A 22,359-nucleotide genomic window follows, 5' to 3' on the forward strand; every position below is an offset into this window, starting at 1 on the left:
TACATCAAAGTCTCTCCTACTGTAACATGATCTCCCTGAGGATAAGGATGATGTGTTAGGGATTCAATCACCTGGCATAGGATATGTGTTTTTAAAAATGTTTGATCGGAAGAGATTAAGTGAATGAATGAATGAATGAATGCCACTGTGATCTTCAGTGCTTCTCCGGGCAATGCCCTTCATGCACTAAAACTTCAGGTCGGGAAATTTTCCTTTCTTGTTTTCCTTATTATTAACTGAGTTCATAATGATGACTAAGAGGGAGCTGAGGAACAAAATTTGAATTCCCTTATCCAGGATGGTTCTGAGACTGTACTTTTCATTTTACGTCACTTGCCTAATTCATCTCATTCAGTCATCCCCTCAGCAAATAATCAAATTCCTATAATAATCATAGCACCATGCTAAATACTGTAAAGTAGATTGCAAAGAATAAAAGCCCCTCCAAGATTTTTATTTCCTTTCTGAAAGACAGTACATCTACATTTTTAGAAGCCAAATGGTAGTTTGTGGAAAGTATGTGATGCTAAGTGCCAAATGCATTAGGCAGACAATGGGTGGTGTACACAGGCATGAGAGGAGCGCTCACTTGAGTCATGAACAAAACGGGAGCTAAAGGAAAATTTGACAAGACAGCATTCCATGTTGAAATAATGGAATGAAGAAAGGTTTGACTGTGTGTTTTCTCAACTAAGACCCTGAAGATATAAAGTAACTGTCCTCCATACCTTAATCAGTGTGTCCCAATGTTAAAACTTATTCAAAAATACTAGCATTTTAATAATTTTCTCTGTCAAAATTTTCCTTTAAAGTAGATTTATTTGTATTAAACATTTTTGGCATTTCCAATTCCAGGTTCTTCCAGACTTTTCTCAAATTCTTATCCACTTTGTCCATGAGCCCCTGTGCCCTATCCTTCCTGTAGAATCACACTTCCTCAGCCTCTCAGAGGGCTGTGCCCTCTCCTCTTGTTGAGTGTTCATCAATTTGAGTAGCTGCTCCCTAACAGACTGCCTCTAAAGATGTCATTTATGTCATCTCGTCTCTCCTCTTTAGGTTGCACTCAGAACTAGCCTTTCTGACAATGGGTGGTTGGAGGTCACAGTTCTGCTCTGAACTGCTGTATCACAACACTACATGCAACACGCACAAGAACAGACCTGCGTCTCAGATATGTTCCATCAAAGCACTGTGGATCTGTCAGGAAGAGTCTGATTTAATGTACAATATAAAGTGCCTGTGGGCATAGTGACAAGGAAGCAACTGAGCTCAGCTCTAACCCTTTCTGTTTCCTTGGCAGAAGCGGAGGTTGTTCCTTCTTCTGTTTTAACTTACCAGGGTATTATGTGATGTGTATTAAAAAAATCATGAAATATGAAGCCCTCACATGAACTGCAGATTACACAGCCCAAACTCTTCAATTTACAGAGAATCTGTAACTTGTTCAAGCTCACACCACACATTAATGGAAAAGGAGGGATTAGAAGCCAGGTGTTTGGCTCTAATGTCACTTTGGCTCCACATTGCATACTCTCTCCCTAAAGTAAGCACGCCTGGCTTATGAGAATCAGCACTGTGTGTGCCCTAGAGTCCTGTATACTTTTTCATCCTATTCGAATATTTGTCTTCAAACAGGGTTTGCAAATAACACTGGTATAAATGCGAGTATAGATAAACCTCATTTTATGCAGTATCTTTTCCTAACATCAGGATCTGAATTTTTCCCCAAATAAATAGCATCTGACTATGAATGGAAATAGATAGTATAAGTATTAATCACTGCTTTTGATTGGATTATTCTCATAGGGAAACTTGATAAGAAAGCAAAATATTTACTCTTTAGTGGTTGATATCAGTTTGAGGCCTTTCAGATAAAAGTGTTTTGTAAATACTGAAATAATTATATTATCATTTTACATATTACATTAGCATTTACTATATTAAACACCTCAATATTAATGGTCAAAAATAATTAATTCTTTAGTCCCTTTGATTTGTGTGGTACAATTTTAAAAATTATTAACCTCTGTGCTAATTTCCATGGGTTTTTGCCAAACAACTGTAGATGAGATGCTTGAGAAAAACTTCAGTAAAATACCCTGGGGAGGAAGTAGATGGGTAGCTAATCTTCCGTAGAATGGGATTAGAAAGAAAAATGAGAGAGAGAGTAACTGGAAATAGATGAAACAGAGAAAAATGCTACTGCCTAGAAAAGAATGGGAACTGTATTGTTAACTCTCCTAGTACCAGCCATCCCTTCAGGACCTTATCATATAGCATAGTTGTAAAACCATAATGGATGATAGGTCACTTTCAAAAACTTGCCTATACTGTCAGTGGTGTTTATGCGCCTACACTCAGATATAATGGCAATATTCATAATAATGTACATGTTTAATTTTGACATGTTACAGTAACATTGTGTCCTGCTTTATCTATTATATAGGATGGAATAGAAAATCTAATTTAACAGATGTCCCCCAGAATAGTGTTGTTTGCTTAATCATGTAGCACCTACGTTCTCATCAAAACTGAATGCGGAGAAAGAGATGCCAATGAATTATTTTCAGGAGAAATTTAGGAGGAAGCAGGAGAAAGGATTCTAATTCTCAAGGTTTTGAATAATACTATAAGCTCTGTTTTACTACAGGAACAAAAAAATTGGCATTCGCTGAGCTGTTTATACATTTTAGACAATGAATAAACATGTAGTATAGTTTAGGTAGAACATGTAAGGAGAGTAGACAGAGAAATTCTTTCCATAGTTTTCTTTTCTTAGAGAGTGGAAAACAAAGCAAGTTAGCAATTCATGTTTACTCAAAGTCATTTCTCATCTGTCCCTATTCTTCATGAAAATTGTGATCTAAATAAATTTCAAAGTAGATAATTGTTTCATAATAAGAACAGGAGGTTGGATTAAAGTTAGAGTGGCGGAGGGGTGGCTGCAACATCTAGAGGAGCCAGGAGGATAATGGAAATAGGTCAAGTGTGCCTAATGAAAGACTTAGTGAGATAGTAGAGTGGAGTGACGGTACTCTGGAGAGCCCATACTCTGTCTAAAGACACTTAGATTTACTAAAAAACAACAACAAAAAAAAAAACTAACTGCAGGCCTATTTCAGCCCAAGGGCAAACAGTTAGTGAGCTCTGTATTCATAAAATCAAGACCGTGAGACTTTAGTGAACACCCAAACAAAGGTCCTTGGCAAAGGGAATGAAAGCCTGAAACAAGAAACAACTGTTAGGAAGTTTGTTTCATATGTTTATGTCCTAAAACAATGCTATTTACCACAGATTTCTACAGTGCTTATTATCCTATAAAAACTGGTTATTAGAACCAATGACTTATATTTTTAAAACACTATACCAAAAAAAGCATGTTATGCTTGCTTACAGCTCAAGTGTCCTGGTCTGACATCTCAGAATCCCATATGTTGATGCAAAATTATGTGTGTGTACATGTGCATTTTTGAGGGGAGAAGCTTTGTAACTTACCCAGTGTTGCAGCGCCACAGAGGAAAGAGGATAACTCAGGAAAGGGCAAGAAATCTAGAGAATATCAGCAGGCAGGTCCAGCTGTGGCAGAGATCAGGCTGCCAACATTCAACCATAGATAATATTCTTCGGTGACAGAATTCTACCTGTGAGAGAATAAGATGAATGAGATATGTCTTCAGTCTTGGAAGAGTACTGGTGGGACAATGGCAGGAATGTAAGCATAGGTCCAAAGTCCCTGGACCATGATACACAGGTTTCCTCAAACTGTACAAAGTATCATCTAAACGACAAAAATTGAGTTAGAGCTTGTCCATTGGCAGAATCGATTTGGTGCCTCTGGCACTTAAAAGCCCTTGTTTGAGGAGATGGTCCCTGAGCCTGGGTACCGTAGAGGGTGGGCTCGATGACTTCAGATGAGGGAATGGGACACTGGTCTGGGCTGGAAGCAAAACAAATCTCCCAAAAAGTCAAATTTTAAATATATTAAGGAAACAAATAACATTTTCTTAGTACCTACTGTGTGTTGGCAGCTAAGAGAAGCTTCATGTGTACTATCTCATTTAATCCACTTAATTAATAAATGTCACCTAGAAGCCAAAATGTGAGAAGCTTTCTCTACTACAAATGAGTTTATTCCATCTTAGTCCTCAGTCTTTCTCCCAAGAAGGACAAATATCCTCGTATTTCAGAAAAGGATAAAACTTCACACAGTACCAAAGTTGCCTAGATCAGTAAACCACAATGAGAAAAAGAGAATGCACACCCCTCTGAGAAGGGGTGAGGCTGTGTTTTAAAAGGCTTACACAATGTAATATAGTTATGCATAACAATATAATAATGTGTTGATTTGGGAATACAAACTAGAAATAAATGCTCAGAGCTGGACTTCTTTCTCAAGATCCAAAATTCTCAAGAGAAAGAAAAATACCCCTCTAATGAGGGCTGTCTGTATAATGTGTGTGTGTGTGTGTGTGTGTGTGTGTGTGTGTGTGTGTGTCCTGCGATTTGCTGTGACTTCCCAGGACACCATAGTAAATTAAGACAGAAGACAGCATAATGCTTATTCCTCTACCAATGCTTCCAAGATCAGACTACCTCTGCCACAGATAATCCTACTGATAATAAATTATAATGTAAAGTGATCTTTCATTAAGCACATTAACTCCTCTTTTGTTGGACATCAGTATGTCTCATATAGTGAGTTTTCCAAATAACCAATAGTTACCCAGGAAAAGTTTTTTTAAAAAAAGGAAATTCCTTGAGATTTTGCTCCAACAGCAATTGTTGTCATTTTGGGTCAAATAAACTCATAAAAATTCTGAAAAAAAAAAAGTCAATGTCCTCGTTCCATACCTTTCTAATATGTTTTCTATTATTCATGCTGTTGCCTTCTTTGTGAAAAGCAATTGAGTTATTTTAACTCCTCCTTACCACTTAGTATGATCACTGTGTCCATTAGTTGTTGGTCTGGATATAAAACAAGAATGTGCTTTTCTCCCACTACTGTCATCAGCCTATCTGTTCACACAGTCTATATACCAACTCATGTGGCCTATATCCTCCTTACAGTTTAATGAGAGCTGAGATACTGCAGACAAATATTAAGCCATTATAGTTTACCATTTTATGATCATTAATCCGAATCCCCTCATTTTGTGGGTCTGAAATATAAGACTCAGCTAAGACTTGCCCAAGGTCACACAAAGGATTATAGTAGAATTGTAGCTCTACTTAGAATATTCAGTTCATAAAGAAAATATTATTTACTCAAAACTGTCACTAGAAATTCCTCAAATTAATCTTTAACCATAGTCTATATGTTTTCTGTACTATAATTCTTATCATTATGGAAATTTGGGTACCACAGAAATAAACTGAGGAAATAAGAAATGGTCAGTCTGCAGGTAGATCATTGTCTATTCAAAACAGTTCCATTTAAGATAACCATCAAATCCAGTGAGTAAGAAATGAGGGGAGATTTCTTTGTGTGTTCTAGTTTCTCAATGTAATTTTTCATCTGGTTTTAGTATTAAGACTCTGTAACCTTACTATAATATATTTCAATTGCCTGTGTCCTCTGTTAAAGATTAGAGGATTAGGTTCTAAAACTCAGATGTTAGTTAAATATACCTATACTACAACTACACTCCTGGGGTATAGGGTTTATAGGAATACAAGGCTTCTGGTTTCCTCTTCAGCAGTTTTTCTGCTACATCCTTATTACCTCGTTGGCAGCCGTCCGTCTCGAGAGACGATGGTGTAGCTTCTTAAGAGTCTATCTGCACCGCCGAGAATAGCTGTGCAGTCCGACTCGGGAGTGACACGGTATCTGTCTCCTCCCGTGTTGAATCGACATCTTGCGATGACGCTGGAGTGTCCTCTCCAGTGAAGCTGAAGCTACAGAGCCTGGGCAGGGTGATATGGAGGGTCTGCTGTTGCCCATGCAGCAGACCCCCCCTCTCTTCGCAGCTGAAGGGTCCAAGGGAAAGACGGAGTCAATACAGCTTGGCTTCAGGTGCGCCGCAGGAGTTGCCGGTGTTGACTCCAACGTCAAACCGCCTTAGGGACTCCGGCTCCGGATTTTCTGTCGGGGTTTACTCCCTTAGCCTTTCCCCTGAAGAGGTATTCCGCAAGGCAGCGGAGGTTTTTTGGAGTCAGAGTTTTCCTTCTCTGATCCTTATTACCTACTTATTAGATAACAGTCCTAAATATGATTTGAGGGAAAAAAAAGTTTGCTAACAGCTCTTTCAGTGGGGATCTAGTTTGCTTACTTCCTGTTTCTCCTTTGTATCCTAAGTAATTAAACTTGCTGTATAAGGGAGGCATTAATAAATGAGAAGACTTTTGAGTCATTCAGTCATTTTGATCAGTATCTTGGAAAATTTTTTTTTGTTCTCATAGCCATATGGCAAAGCAAGTTGAAATGTTCCAATGATTGTGATTTCAAATCTAAAGTACTATTTGTTCATTCCTGAAACCTGAAACAAACATCTGGTGGTTAATGCTTTGAGGAAAAAAAGTACCTTAATGTATTACCTCTGTCTATGATTCAAAATAATGCACAAAAATCAGAGTATAGATTAAGCCATAAAGTGGCTTAATCCATTCAATTAAAAGAAGAAGGCTTTTGTACTTCTACAGTAAGGAAAAGGATAGAGATCCTGCAGTAATTTTAATGACCTCTTCTTTTCTGTCTCATCTTGTACTTACATATAAACTATATCCAGTATATATCCTCCCATTAGAAAAAAAAAGATTTGAATACTTCCTTATCCCCATCCCATATATACTCAGAATTATTCTAGTTTATGAATACTGTCAGATTCATGTTACCATGCATTTTTGTTAATTAGAATTATATCTCCTATATTAAGACTTCTGTGCCAACTTTTTATACTTTAAGGTATATTCTTAAAGTATATTCACACTTTCCATTACAAGATGACACTGGAATAGAATTTCAAATAAAGATGTACGGGCCATCTTCTTGCTGTGTCCTCACGTGGCCTTTTCCCTGTTTCTGCATACCTCTGTTGTCTCTTCACCTTCTTATAAAAAAACACCAGTCATACCTAATTAGGGACCAGTCTTATGACCTCATTTAACTTTAATTACCTCTGTAAAGGCCTAGCTATAAATACAGTCATGTTGGAGGTTAGGGCTTCACATATGGATTTTGAGGGTAGGAATGTTATTAATCAAACATTCTACAATATCTTGCCCTTGAAGAAAAAAATAAAATCTTAAGAAGGAAAGTGATCAGGTTATTTATATGTTCTGTCAAGTTGTATGAAATATAAATTTATATGTAAATCACTTTTGTGAGATATCATTTACAAGTGAATGCACATGAAATAACCCTTAACTCTGTTTTTTAGCCTGTCTTAATGAGTACACAAAGATTTAGCAAAGGATCAGCCCAGCAGACTAGCAATTCACACTTCAACATATTGTTTTCCAGAAGAGACAAAGAAAGATCCAGAATCAGAAATGCCAGATGAGACTGCTGCTCTTGCATCTGTTTTGAGGTCAGATCTACAGATTTGGCCTTCATTCTCTAGAAGTGTGGCTTCCACAAGCCTGAGGCTGACTCAAGTGGCTTCCAAATGCAAAGCCAAAGACTGAGACACCTTAGCCACAAGCATGCAGTGAAACAAAGGCTGCTGTAGTACAAGTCTGGGTGTCCTTGTCCCCTCAGGACATATAGACCAAACTAGTCTTTTCAGAACACTACTTTATGTTTTGTTGGATCATTGACAATGTTCCCATTTCTGAATTTTTTAATGCTTTGTGTTAAGAGTGCCAGATTTAGTAAATAAAAATAAAGGGTGTCCACTTAAATTTTGAATTTCAGATAAACAATGAATATTTTTTAATATAAATATGTCTCATGAATATTTGGGACATACACAAAAATAGTATATTTCATCATGGGACATACTCATATTAAAAATAATGTTATTTATCTGAAATTCAAAGTTAACTGTGGGCCCTTTATTTTATCCAGAAACTCTACTTTGGATTCAAGAATAACTCCTCCCTTTGCAAATACCTTCCCTGACCACTACCCTCTTAAACTACAATACCAACTTTGTAATTTTAATTTTCCGGTCCTAATTTGGTGCTGCCCCAAAGCATGCAAGCCCCAGGTTTCAGACTCTTCTCTTATATATATGATTATGGATACTTGATGTGAAAGCATTAAAGTTAGCTTGGCCGAACTTTTCTCTCATGTTGAAGTATTTACATCTTTATATCACTGCCCCTGTAATACTACTACGATGACATTACTAGAGATTATGTGCTTAACAATGTGAGGAGGACTCTCTAAACCTCTAAAGCTCTAAACCCTGGTCTCAGTCTACTCACCTGTAAATTCAGGTGATTGAATTCAAGGTATTTTCCCCAAGGTTCCTGCTAACACTTTCTTGCTACAGTTCTTTAAAATGACGTTTCCGTTAATGTTCGCATTTGCCTTGTGAAATCTAATTGTTTCTATTTCGATTGAATCTTTCTCTCTCTTCAATTAGTGTTTAGATTACTAAATAAGTATTATTTAGATGACTAGATTAATGGCTTCACCTTTAGAGATATTAGCTCTACATTCCTCAAGGACCAAAGAATGCACCCTTTATGTTCTTCCACCCCCACTCGCCCTTGCACCAGACTGCGCACAGTGGGTATCAGATGAAAGTGCTGATAATGTTGGAGCAGTTTCAGTCAGTATGGTGGATTCTGACTGCCGGCGTCATTTGCTGCGCACAGAAGCCATGTCCGAGGTGTGAGACCGCTGTCTGCGGCCGCTCGTTGTTCTCTTCCGCCATCTAGCGGCGGCAGGGTTGCTCCCGTCCACTCAACTTACTGTTCACAGCTGCAACGATTTCAAAGATTGTAAATCAAATAGATGACTTGTTTTATTCTTGTCGTTATAGTAAAAAGGGATTTATCAAGAGATAAAATGTAATAAATGTCGATAAAAATAAGTATAACAAAATAGTCTGCTTTAATACCTGAATAGTATACATTAATTCATTCAATTTAATCTCTTTAATATGTTCAGGTGTTAACTTCAATTTTGAAGTACAAAAATATGTATTAGCCTAAAAAATGTTATAAAGAAATATTATCCTTCTCAAGTACTCTTGTATAATCTTAAAGACTTTTTAATTTAAAATAAATGTACTTATAGCAGATGAAAATGAAAGAGGAAAAGGAAATAAAGATCTGATAAACATTGAATTGGTAGAGAATGTCTCAGCTCTATATTTAACCACTTGTCTTCAATTAAGTTAGAACTTATTATCATTATTATTTATACATGCAATATAATGTTTAATGAATGTTGAATGATATTCAGTTTTAATGTCCTATAATCTGGAACTTTATTCAAACGGCATGATAGTGTGTTTAATTGTGTGAATCTAAAGTGAAAATAAATTTCTCTAATGAATGAAATAAAATTTTTCTGAAGTGTGACTTATTCCCCATTAAAGCTGTTTCCACTGAATAACTATTATAGGAAAAATATTTCTGAGATATTACTGTTATTCTGGTTTTCTTTTTACTTAAAATGCCAACACTATGGTGCAGTATTTAGGTCGTTCTAACAAAAGACATTTAATTGGAATGCCATTTTGTTTTTAATACACTTTTTTAAAGTATATTTTATTGATTATATTGTTACAATAGTTCCAATTTTTTCCCCTTTGCTCCCCTCCGCCCAGCACTCCCCTTCCCCCAACAACCCCCCCTCCCAAGTCCATGCCCATGGGTTTAATACACTTTTAAGCCAGCTGAGAAATCTCCAATTTGTTTTCCAGGGTGGAAAAATACCCATAAGGTGGACAGCCCCAGAAGCTATCGCCTACAGAAAATTCTCCTCGGCAAGTGACGCATGGAGCTATGGCATTGTCATGTGGGAGGTCATGTCCTATGGAGAGAGACCGTATTGGGAAATGTCTAACCAAGATGTAAGTGCCACCGATAGTTGAACTGCCATTTATGGATGTAACACATCGGCACTGGGTGGGGGGAATGTGCCTTTTGCCCTCATTCAGATTAGGCCTTATCTTCCTGAGAGTTGTTCAGGGCCTGTGGCTGAGTTTGAAGAGCTAAGCGACTGTTCACCCTGAGCTGTATTTGGTGTCACAGGTCCAGCTGATGGGCTTTGCCATGTGAGTACATGATCCACATCACACATCTGAGACTTTCACACACATTGTTCAAATGCACCATAACTGTGCCTATACTGCATTAGACCTACAAGTAGCAAAAAAGAAAGAGTAATGTTTACCTTTGATTCCTTAGGGCAATTTGATGTACCACTGTAAACAGCAAAGTAATTTAGTCTACATATTGCTTAGTGGGAAAAGATTGAATGTTTTCAGGCACTGTATTATCAATATATGTCATCTGGTATGGCTCTTTTAAGATGATTGTTTTGTTTCTGTTATGCCTATAGAAGTTACCTTGGTGGTTAGTGATGCCACAGAATAAAATGGTTAACACTCATTTGACCTTTATCACATGTCCTGAGTGATAGAGACAGTAGTCAGAAAATGCAAGTAACCCAACAATGCAAATAAGTGTGCTGTCAGAACTGAAAATATATTTTAATATCCCACTTCCTCATCTCAGAACTCACACTCAGTCCATTTACTTGCCTTCCGCAAACTATCTGTGGTTTCTGAGACAATGGCAATGGAAAATCACCTCTAATGGGGTTCTGAATGTTCAAAGTTGACAACAAAGACACAGTAACTATAGAAAATCCCTGAACACACTCCGAGTACAATTACTGTCACATCTCCTTCCTTTTTTCTGGTCAGTTGCTTGAGCCACCCCTCCACACCTCACACCTCATTGATCTATCTCATCTTCAAGTTGTCCAAATATCTGAAGAACTTCATCACAAAGTTATCCTTTCCTAATGCCAAGCATAGAGAAGACTAGATTTTGGTTAGTTTATCGTGGCTACTATTCCTCCCTACCATAGAGTGTTACTTTCAAAGCTGAGCCCTGCTGGGTCCTGTGGATGCCCCCTGACTCTGTGGAGAATGCCAGGTCCAGAAACCTACACGACAGCAGGTTTGAGGTTGTACACACCGCTCAGTAATCGCTCTCCAAAGCACACCATCAAAGCCCAGAGCCAGCATGGCCAGGTCCACAGAGAGTCTGCCTTTGAAGCGTCTGGAGTGTGCCATAACCAGCAACCTCTACTCCACTCCCAACACTCAGACTTTGGGATCCAGGTCATTGGCCTAGAGTCTATCTACTGTTCTTTGGGGAATGTTAACTGAAAGAACTCATTGCTCTGCCCTGCCAATGGGCCTTGTTTGGGATAGCTTAGAACTGTCGCTTCAGCCCTTTTTTAAATGGAATCTGAGGCAGAAACTTGCCCCTTCAGTCCCAGGAGGAACTCGTTTATTTTTTCTTAACCAGTTATCCAAAGTAATGGAAACCCTGGACTCAGTCACCATAGCTCCTGTTCCACTTTAACCCCAGATCATGCTTGCCCACTTGTTCTGCTTTGATGTAATAAAATAGGCTATTCAAGCAAAACTCCAAACAAAAATTTCTCCTCCAGATGAGTTCAAGTTTTCAATGCACCAAAGAGCTCTCCCTTCGAGCACCCTCCTTAATTGGCACCCCATTTAGTCCTTGTCTTAACGAGTTTCCTAGCAGACTTAAAATGAAAAATTGCCTAACTCAGAAGGCTCCAAACTTTGCTAATAATATACCCCTCCCAATAAAAAGCTCTTGAGCATTCACAGCTGATGTGTGTATATACAATGTCAATTGTCACCTAGAATAGTCCATACCCTGTTGTCAATCCCTTTCTCCCTGGATCTTGCCCAATAGCTTACCCAGCCATTCTGGCCAAATGTAATGATAAACTATAGTCAAGATAACCATTTCGAGAGCAATTCTGTCTACTAAATCTCACTTGGTCACAAAGACTATATCTGGAACCAGGAAGCTACTGCAGCCAGGAATAGACTCTCAACATTAAGCCCATTCTCATTCATTCCGGATTGCCAATGACCACAGCACAAGGTTGAACTCTCTCCACCCAGAGCTTGGTTGTTTTTCAAGGACTAGGTAAGGGTTAAGCTGGCTATCTTCATGGTCTTTGAGTGGTTACTAAAATATATTCAAGCAAGAATCTGAAAATAAGAGAACAAAAAGTTCAGGGGAGGAAGTGTAGGGGTGGGAAGGAGCCAAGCCTTTAAGGTCCTGAGATCAATACAAGACTAAAGGAAAGTAGTGAGAGCGAAAATCTTTTACAAGCCTTGTGAATATTTTTTCCTGCTTCAGTAAAGAGAGTTTGGCTTAATATGTTGGAAGTCAGCATGTCTGTGAAGATCCTGTAAACAGAATTTCTGTTTGGAAGCTTAATCAAAACTATCCCAGGTGCCCTTCCCAAATACTGATTGTTCCCTATCTGCAAGCATTTCTTACTTGTGTGGTCAAAGTATAGTTTTATGTTTGACTTTCTGTAACCAAGGTGCATTTCAAATAAGGAAAGTAATGTTTTAGACAATAAAAATTCAACCACGTTCTATTTGAATATTTTATATTTTTAGTACAGTTTGGTGAGTTTAACTGAACTACGAGCTTAGTTAAATATGGAATGTTAACATGCTTTATGATTTTAAATGAGTTTGGGAAATTTCAGGTACTTTTGATGAAAGAGTCCCTCCATTCTGCAGACTGTGCATATTTTATTACTATGAACAATCTTAAGTTTGCAGAATCTGTTTTAGTGACTTATATAATGTTTCCCAAAGGTCAGTGATATTGTATGGAAAGGAAATGAGAATCAAGTGCACCAAACTAGTCCATAAAAGGCCTAACAAACATAACAGCAGGTGCCATCTGCTTAGCCATGTAGCAGTTACTTATTAAACACATGCCAGTCACTAGGCCAGGTGAGCATGCGGATTGGGGATGGAGGATTAGAAAGCCCAGTCATCGTGCTCAAAGGAAGGCCTCATGCTATCTTTTTTTTTTTTTTTTTTTTTAGAAACAGAGGAAAAGAGAGAGAGAGAAACATTGATATTTTTTGTCCCACTTATTTATGCATTCATTGGTTGATTCTTGCATGTGCCTTGACCAGGGATCGAACCCACAACCTTGGCATATTGGGATGATACTCCAACCAACTGAGCTGCCCAGACAGGGCCTTTCTACCTTTTTTTAAGTAAAGACAACACTGTGTGAATGTAGCATCACTATTTTGTTTTGTTGTTTTTTAATATATGCCAAGAAAGCATGTATACTCTGTTATTCAGGTTTCTTTTGATTATAAATGACAGAAAGTCAACCCAAACTAAAGTAAAAATAAAAATTTTTTCATACCTGAGACTAACAAAGTAGTTTAGCAGTACTCAACCTCAGGGACCATGCAGATTTTTAGCACTTTTCTGGGTCTGTCGACCTCATTTCTCTCCTACTGCAAAGGTCTTCTTTGCTTTATTCTTCTTTACACTCCAGAGTTTAGCATTCCAGCTCAACAACCTCAGCAAAATGAAACTTTCTATCTGTGAAAATGTATATGCCAATAGCAGAGAATTCTGGCTGATTCTGTTAGGGCCCTGCCTAACCCTGAACCAAAACCATGCCAGGAAATGGATGCTGTAATTGGCCCAACTGGGTTTATACACCAGCCTGTGCATTCAGAGGTGGGGGAAGCACTGTGATGGTCAACTTCCCCAAAATCACATGGAGAGAAGAATTCCCCAAAAGAAAGCAGGTGTGTTGCCAGAGGTATACTATGTTGTCCTTTTTCAGTATACGTTGTTTTTAAGAGCAACTTTATTTATTGCAATATTAAATGACCCCATATTATTAATTTTGTGCATCACTGTATTCTAGTGAGGCAGCGGGTGTATTGGAAAGATCGTGAAAGCTTTAAAGGAGAGTTTCTTAGCCTCAGAACTATTGATGTGTTGGGCAGAATAATTCGGGGGGTGGGGGTGCTGTCCTGTGCACTGTAGGATGTTTAGCAGCATCCTGGCCTCTACCCAATAGATGCCAGTAGCACCCTCCTAGGTGTGACAATCAAAATTGTTCCCAGATATTGGCCAGTCAAGGATGGGGTACAAAAATTGCTCTCAGTTAAGAGCCATTACTTTAGAGCTAGAAAGATCTGGGCTCAAATCCTAGCTCCACAATTTACTGACCATGTAATCTTAAGCAAGTGGCTTAAGCTTTCTGAAATATTGTCTATAATGGGATTCAAAATACTCAAGTGCAGGATTTGAAGGAATTAGAAAGTGTATGTAAAGCAGCTTGTACATAGACAGTGTTTAGTGAGTGGTAATAATAATAACTTGTTTATTATGAGCCAAGTATTTTAGAATATTAGCTCATTTAGTCTGCAAAATAATTCTCTAAAATAGATACTGTTCTTACTATTATTACCAGATAAAAGAACTAAGGCAGTCTAGAAAGTTTAAGTAACTTACCCAAGGTTACTAGCTAGTTAATGACAGAACTGAAGTTCATGGCTCCTGCTTCCTCCAAAGTGCATGTTTTTACCCTCTATGCTAGACTATTGGAGTCTAATTTTCCAAGGCATCTCCATACCACAGAAGTTCTACATAAGGCGATCAAAGCATCTTTAATTATGTATGCCACTCTGTCACAAGAGAAGTCTTTTCATTGTTTCCTGTTAGCAAAAGAATGTGGATTGACTCACTGTTGTTTGGAACTATAAATCTTTTCTACAGTATTTTATGTCTGGATGTTAAAAAATTTATAGAACGTACCATATTTACTGAATTTCTTATAAAGAGTAGCAGTGGCATAAAGTCAGATTCTAATGATCAACATATTTAGCCGATTACCAGAAATATGTCCCAGGCACATTGAATATATACAACTTATAGCTGTTTTGAGTGTTTTTTAAGGTTATTTTCATCCTAATTCAAACTAATTGCTGTTTACTCCATATGGGAGTACATTTTAATGCTAGGAGCTACACAAGCCTCAAAGATGCTACCAAGGGCACTTCAGATCTTCCAACCCTTACACTGTAAATGTGCTTAACAGAAGCAAATGCAAGCAAAACATGAACAGCAGGCAATATTAAATAACCAAATCCCCACAGAGCTAAATGTAGGGGAAAAACTAGCACCACGTAAATGAGAGGCGACTTGGCTCAAACTAATGATATAACACAGGCTGGAGTCTTGGGTTTTGTTTTGTTTTGTTTCTCCCTGATGTGATGATGTTTAAAAAAAAAAATTCTCCTTGAAGCAATTTGAAACCCAAATGCCTCCTGGGTATGGTATCATTTAAGCATATTCTACTAAGCTAGTTCAGTTTCCCAAAAAGAGAACCACTATCAGGAAGCATCTCATTTGAGGTTTACTAGGAAACATAATGCTGCTTAATATTTTTGTGTTGTATTTTTCCTTATTTTTCAAAAGCTTTTATATAGTAATGTGTTTTGCTTTAATTTGCTTTCAGAAGCTTAACTGAGGGGGAAAAATGAGAATTTGTCTAAGATTTTTTTATAGATGCAGTAGTTGGAAGTAACCTTTTGATATTATCTGAATTGATTTTTTTTTTCAAAATTTGAGAAGGAAGAAAATAACCTTTTACCATATTTCTTGTTTGTCCTCATAATTCTAGAAACTTTCTCAATTATAGGTCACTACTTCAGCCAAGAATGGTGGATGTGTAGAATCCACTCATCTAGAAATGCAGTATGATTTTATGACTCAGAGAGTCCAGTCATTTCCAATTTTTGTCTCTGATTAGATTTTCCTAACTCTGCTTTCTTATGTAATGGTCCTTGTGTAATGAGGTGTGTAAGACATAGTAAATTGGTAAAGGTCCATTCCCATGATTTCAACTTCCATATTACAGAGGGAATTTTTGTATGTAGTATTTGAGTATGTATTCTACCAACGCAATTTTCAAAATAGTCTTCTTTTTCCCTTTTCTCAATAAGCACTGCTATTGGTACGTAGGCAGTAGAAACCTTTTAATTAAACATATACCAGTTACACTAGCATGATGCATATCTGCTACTGAAGCAAGAGTAATAGAGGATATTATGAGATACAATCAATCATAATGTAAATAATTCAAATAATAAAGTTCCAAGTAGAGGAAACCAATAGCCAATATAGTATTACCACAGTGTAATTTTCAAGGGAATATTTTTATTAAATGACCACAAAGCTGGGAAATGTGTATATATGCCAACAATGTTTTTATAAAAAATTAATTATACCTTTGGTTTCTGTTTGGGAAAAATTAATTTACAGTGTTTTGCTCTTATAATTTTTATTTCATTTTTTGTTCTCTTTGGAAGATTTACAAAGAAGGCATTTTAAAATCCCCTTTTCCTTTCTGTTCATAAACTATTTTTATAGTATTTTAGATATTTTTTAGTGGGTTTGAGAAATGTATTAGATTTGCCTTGTATCTTTCTAAAATCAAAATGACGTACATTGAAAAATATTTGCTTTTTCCCCAGAGAGCACTTGAAAAAAACATATGGCCCTGAGTTTTAAGAACATTGTCTTCTTTAAAAAAAAAAAAAAAAAAAGTTTTTAAATAAATAGATTTGGAACATGTCTTTATAGCTCCAAAAAGTATAATTTATTGGAAAAGAACTGGAATAGTAAGGAATATCATGGTTCTCCAAATCTTCCTGGTCTTAGTTTACCAGGATATACACTGGCCCTATCTAGATTTTTGTCTCCCTGCACTTGGAGGCCAAAATCTGAAAATTAGAAAACTCAGAGATCTAGAGATGCTACCAAAGGTCCTGCAAATCTAGCCTTCAGTTTAAATAACAATAGAAACATAGCTTTTTGAGCTGAAATGTAATATTTCAATCACTGCATCCAGTTCTCTCTTCTTTACTAATGAGGAGACAGAGACTTACCCTATGTCAGAGCTCGTCAGTGTCAGTTTAGGATTTTGATGCAGCTCAGATGACTTCTTCATTAGTGTTCTTCCCACTGCATACACACTGAAACATACTCAGATAGAAGGTGTTATTTATCTCAGTTTCAAAAAGGATGACTTTAACTGTTAGGGATAAAGATTTTCCAAATAATAAATCATGTTATCAACAACCTTTTTACATATGAGAATCCTACACTTCATATTCTTCCCCATTTTGTCCACTCATTCAGCAATCTTAAAGGTGGTAACCAACTAAGCACAATCACTCTCCATTTTATATAGGTCCTTGACATTTTATAGTGACTTCAAAAAATGAGGTTTGAGGATCCAGAAACACACTAGAAAGATTATACACCATGATCAAGTGGGATTCATCCCAAGGATGCAAGGATGGTTTAATATGTGCAAATCAATAAACATAATACACCACATAAACAAAATGAAAGACAAAAACCACATGATCATATCAATAGATGCTGAATAAGCATTTGATAAAGTACAACACCCATTTATGATGAAAACATTAGGCAAAATGGGAATAGAGGGAGCATACCTCAACATAATAAAGGCCATATAACGAGAAACCTGAAGCCAACATCATACTCAATGGGCAAAAACTGAGAGCATTCCCTCTGAGGTCAGGAACAAGAGAAGTATGTCCACTCTCTCCACTCCTATTCAACATAGTCTTGGAAGTTCTAGCCACAGCAATCAGACAACAAAGGGAAATAAAAGGCATTCAAATTGGAAAAGAGGAAGTAAAACTGTCATTATTTGAAAATGACATGATAGTGTACATAGAAAACCCTATAGACTCCATGAAAAATCTACTTGACGTAATAAGTGAATTTGGCAAAATAGCAGGGTACAAGGTCAATATTCAGAAATCGAAGGCATTTCTGTACACCAACAATAAAATTTCAGAGATAGAAACTAAAAGAAAATTTCCATTTACCATAGCAACAAGAAAAATAAAGTACCTGGGAATAAAATTAACCAAGGAGGTAAAAGACCTGTACTCAGAAAACTACATAACACTGAAGAAATAAATTAAAGAAGATACAAATAAATGGAAGCATATACAATGTTCATAGATGGGAAGAATCAACATCAATAAAATGTCCACACTACCCGAAGCAATTTATAGATTCAATGCAATCCCCATTAAAATACCAATGCCATATTTTACAGACCTAGAACAAATACTTCAAAAATTTGTATGGAACCAAAAAGGAGCTCGAATAGCCACAGCAATCTTGAGGAAGAAGAACACGGTAGGAGGAATCACAATACCTAATATCAAACTATACTACAAGGCCACAGTAATCAAAACAGCCTGGTACTGGCATAAAAACAGACATATAGATCAATGGAAAGAATAGAGAGCCCAGAAATAAACCTAGATCTATATGGTCAACTAATATTTGACAAAGGGGGAAGGAACATCAAATGGAGTGAAAAGAGCCTCTTCGACAAATGGTGTTGGGAGAACTAGACAGGGATATGCAAAAAAATGAAACTAGACCACCAACTTACACCATACACCAGAATAAACTCAAGATAGATCAAAGACTTAAATGTAAGCCATGACACCTTAAAAGTCCTAGAGGGAAACATAGGCAGGAAAATTTCAGATATCCCACCTAGCAACATTTTCACTGATATATCTCCTAAGGTAAGAGAAATAAAGGAAAGAATAAACAAATGGAACTACATCAAACTAAAGAGTTTCTGCTCAGCAAAACAAAACATCAGCAAGATGAAAAGGGAACCAAACGTATGGGAAACTATATTTGCCAATGATACCTCAGACAAGGGATTGATCTCCAAAGTATATAGAAAACTTATACAACTCAACACCAAAAAGACAGACAATTCAATTAAAAAATGGGTAGAAGATCCAAACAAACACTTCTCCAAAGAGGACATACAGAGGGTCCATAGACATATGAAAGAATGTTCAACATCACTAGCCATCAGAAAGATGCAAATAAAAATCACAATGAGATACCACCTCACACTAGTCAGAATGGCCATCATCAACAAACAACTTGTGCTGGAGAGGATGCAGAGGAATGGGAACCCTGGTGCACTGCTGGTGGGAATGCAGACTGGTGCAGCCACTATGGAAAACAGTTTGGGATTTCCTCAAAAAACTAAAAATGGAAATGCCTTTTGAACCAGCAATTCCATTGCTAAGATTATATCTGAAAAATCCTGAAACAACAATTCAAAAGAACCTGTGCACCCCTGTGTTCATAGCAGCACTATTTATAATAGCCAAGTGCTGGAAACAACCTAAGTGCCCATCTGTAGATGAGTGGATCAAAAAACTGTGGTACATTTACACAATGAAGTACTACGTAGCAGGAAGAAGGAACCTCTACCATTTGCAAGAGCATGGACGGAACTAGAGAGAATTATGCTTAGTGAAATAAGCCAGGCAACGAAAGAAAAATACCTTATGCCATCACCTATTACAGGAGACTAATGAACAATATAAACAAATGAGCAAAATTGAACCAGAGAATTCAACAAGGATGCCAACCTATTAAACCAAGCACACCATTGTCTGTGGACCTCCAACTGACCTGGAGTCTGCAAGATTCTTCCCCGTGTGGGAAGACCACCCTCCCCGTCACACACCTACTCTTATTAGGAATTTCTGGACCCACAGGTTTGTCTATCTGCCTGACAAGCCCCTACGCCCACTCCAACAAGGGAACCAAGTCTTACTGAAGACCTGGAAGACTCAAGGCCCTGAACAGCCACTGGCTAAACAATAGACTGGTCCCTATGACATCCTGTTGCAGACCCGTATTGATCAGGAAATCCTGGCCCGACTCTCAGCCACGGAATCAGCCATACTATGGCTGGAAAAAATACAAAATGCCCTGATTACCTGACAACAGCTTACTTGTGATCCCAAGTTCTCAAGTCTATGTGTCACCCATTAAACTAAAACTCTAGTCACTATTCTTGGGCTGACATACAGCATCATCTACGGGATGCATTTTCCACCAACATGAGAGGTCAAATTGCTTGGCTACAATTTAAACTCCATCAACAACTTAAGGACATTAAGCAGCTTACTGAAGAAAAGATGTTTCAAACCCTAAGTAATAATCTTCAATGGCTAACCCTAAAAATTGGTTTCCAGGACTAAATTTATGTATATGGATAATAGGGGCAGCTAAATGCTTATTAATCATCATTATACTTTGTGTCCTCCAAAAAAATAAAAAATAAAATAAATGAGGTTTGAGAACTCTCTTAAGTGTAGCATTTTAAGAAAGTCTTTATCTTAAAATTAAAAAACAAATCTTAAGTTTCCACGCCATAATTATTTTTTATTTGTTTATTTTTAGAGAGCGGGAAAGGGAGGGAGAAAGAGAGGAAGAGAAACATTTATGTGAAAGAGAAACATCAATCAGTTGCCTCTCATAAGCACCCCAACTGGGAACTGAACCCACAATCCAGGCATGTGCCCTGACCAGGAATCAAACTGGTGACCATTTGCTTTGCAGGACAACACCCAACCAAGCCACACAGGTCATGGCTACCATAATTATTTACAAATTACAAATTAGCCTCTGAAAAAATATTTTCTGTCTGTATGTTATGGAGAAGACTACATTAGCCCCTCTTTTCTTAATGTATACTGAAATTTCCCTTGCATTTTGTTTACTTTTCACCAAATTATAAATTCTGTATGTTGAAAAATATTGAGTAAGAAAATAGGTATACAATTATGAATGTTATTTACTTATAACTGCTTCTTTTCTGTCTTTTCTTTTTTGTCCATGTAGACACAATCTTTATATTGAATATAATAAAAATAGATTACCAGTGTTTTTATTAATAATGTTGCTGTATTATAAGTCTAATATCCTATATGTACAAGTAATCGTTATCACAGAAATTAAGTGTATACTAGGACCCTTACTGGTTTGGGATTCGAATTCAGATTTCATAGCTAACTGTGTGACAATAGGCATAACACTGACTTTTCTAATAGTCGGCTTCCTCTCCAATGAAATACGCAGACTGCAGCATGTGCAGAAGACTTTCATAAACTATGAAATGCTAAAAAAAGAAAGTATTACCATTACATCTGGCCCTGGCTGGTTTGGCTCAGTGGATTGAGCGTCGGCCTGCGAGCTAAGTGTCGCTGGTTCGATCTTCCAGTCAGGGCACATCAGAGAAGGAAAACTCTGACTCCAAAAAACCTCCGCTGCCTTGCGGAATACCTCTTCAGGGGAAAGGCTAAGGGAGTAAACCCCGACAGAAAATCCGGAGCCGGAGTCCCTAAGGCGGTTTGACGTTGGAGTCAACACCGGCAACTCCTGCGGCGCACCTGAAGCCAAGCTGTATTGACTCCGTCTTTCCCTTGGACCCTTCAGCTGCGAAGAGAGGGGGGGTCTGCTGCATGGGCAACAGCAGACCCTCCATATCACCCTGCCCAGGCTCTGTAGCTTCAGCTTCACTGGAGAGGACACTCCAGCGTCATCGCAAGATGTCGATTCAACACGGGAGGAGACAGATACCGTGTCACTCCCGAGTCGGACTGCACAGCCATTCTCGGCGGTGCAGATAGACTCTTAAGAAGCTACACCATCGTCTCTCGAGACGGACGGCTGCCGACTAGGACCCTTTGTTTCACCATCCCCCTTCTACATGAAATTATAGAGAGAAGATAAAACTAAAAATATTTCCCATTCCATTTACTAGTGTACATTTTAGTCCTTACTAAAATTTTGACACAGTTTTTATTAAAAAAAAGTATAAATAACTAAATTCAATGTGTTGCTCTTTTGGAGATATTTAACAGTGTTATAAAAACGTGATTCCCTGCACAACCCGAGCAGTCCTTGTTCAAGGTTTTGTTCAGGGATGTTTCAGTGTCTTCCTATTGACTGTCTGCTCCTTGTTTGCCTAGTTTAATGAAAGGCGCACACTGCCTGCTTTGATTCGGAAACTGTCAAGGCAATTGGAAAACTCATCAGATTTAGCAAGAGCAGGGCAGTCTGCTATTGCCCCAGCTAAGCCTTATGTTGATTCTAGGCTGCTAAAAGTCACAGTGTCAATGACAAGAAACCAGTAAGATATATTTAGAATAACCAGCCAGGTCTCAGATAATAACTTCTGACAGAATCTAATTCCTTCTACTTCTGCATGGAAAGTATCACTGCAGTCATCTTCATATTTTTTTCACTTTATTTTAATTTTCTTCTTGAATTTTAAAATAAAGGTATAACCTTGTTTAATTCTTCTCCAAAAGATGACAGCCTACAACTATCTTAAAGGCAAACTGTTAAAAAAATTTTTCTCTCTAGTTACTTATCACCCCTTCATATCCTAAAACAACAAACCTCAATTAGTCTTCTAGACAAAGCACGCATATGCTCCCAACTCCCTGTCAGTCCTTAT

At 37.5% G+C, this 22,359-nt stretch overlaps 1 protein-coding gene across 1 annotated transcript in view; it reads left to right on the forward strand.

Annotated features, from left to right (window-relative positions):
• LOC150021354 (ephrin type-A receptor 6) overlaps nucleotides 1-22,359 on the forward strand; it is a 917,557-nt gene that overhangs the window by 866,165 nt on the left and 29,033 nt on the right. Inside the window, exon 15 of the mRNA XM_090276016.1 lies at nucleotides 9,819-9,968. Within this exon, the coding sequence (XP_090132142.1) occupies nucleotides 9,819-9,968 (150 nt within the window). The remainder of the gene's footprint in view (nucleotides 1-9,818; nucleotides 9,969-22,359) is intronic.

The sequence above is a fragment of the Furipterus horrens genome, unplaced genomic scaffold (assembly GCF_987537825.1).
Source record: "Furipterus horrens unplaced genomic scaffold, mFurHor1.1.pri manual_scaffold_1, whole genome shotgun sequence".
NCBI lineage: Eukaryota > Metazoa > Chordata > Mammalia > Chiroptera > Furipteridae > Furipterus > Furipterus horrens.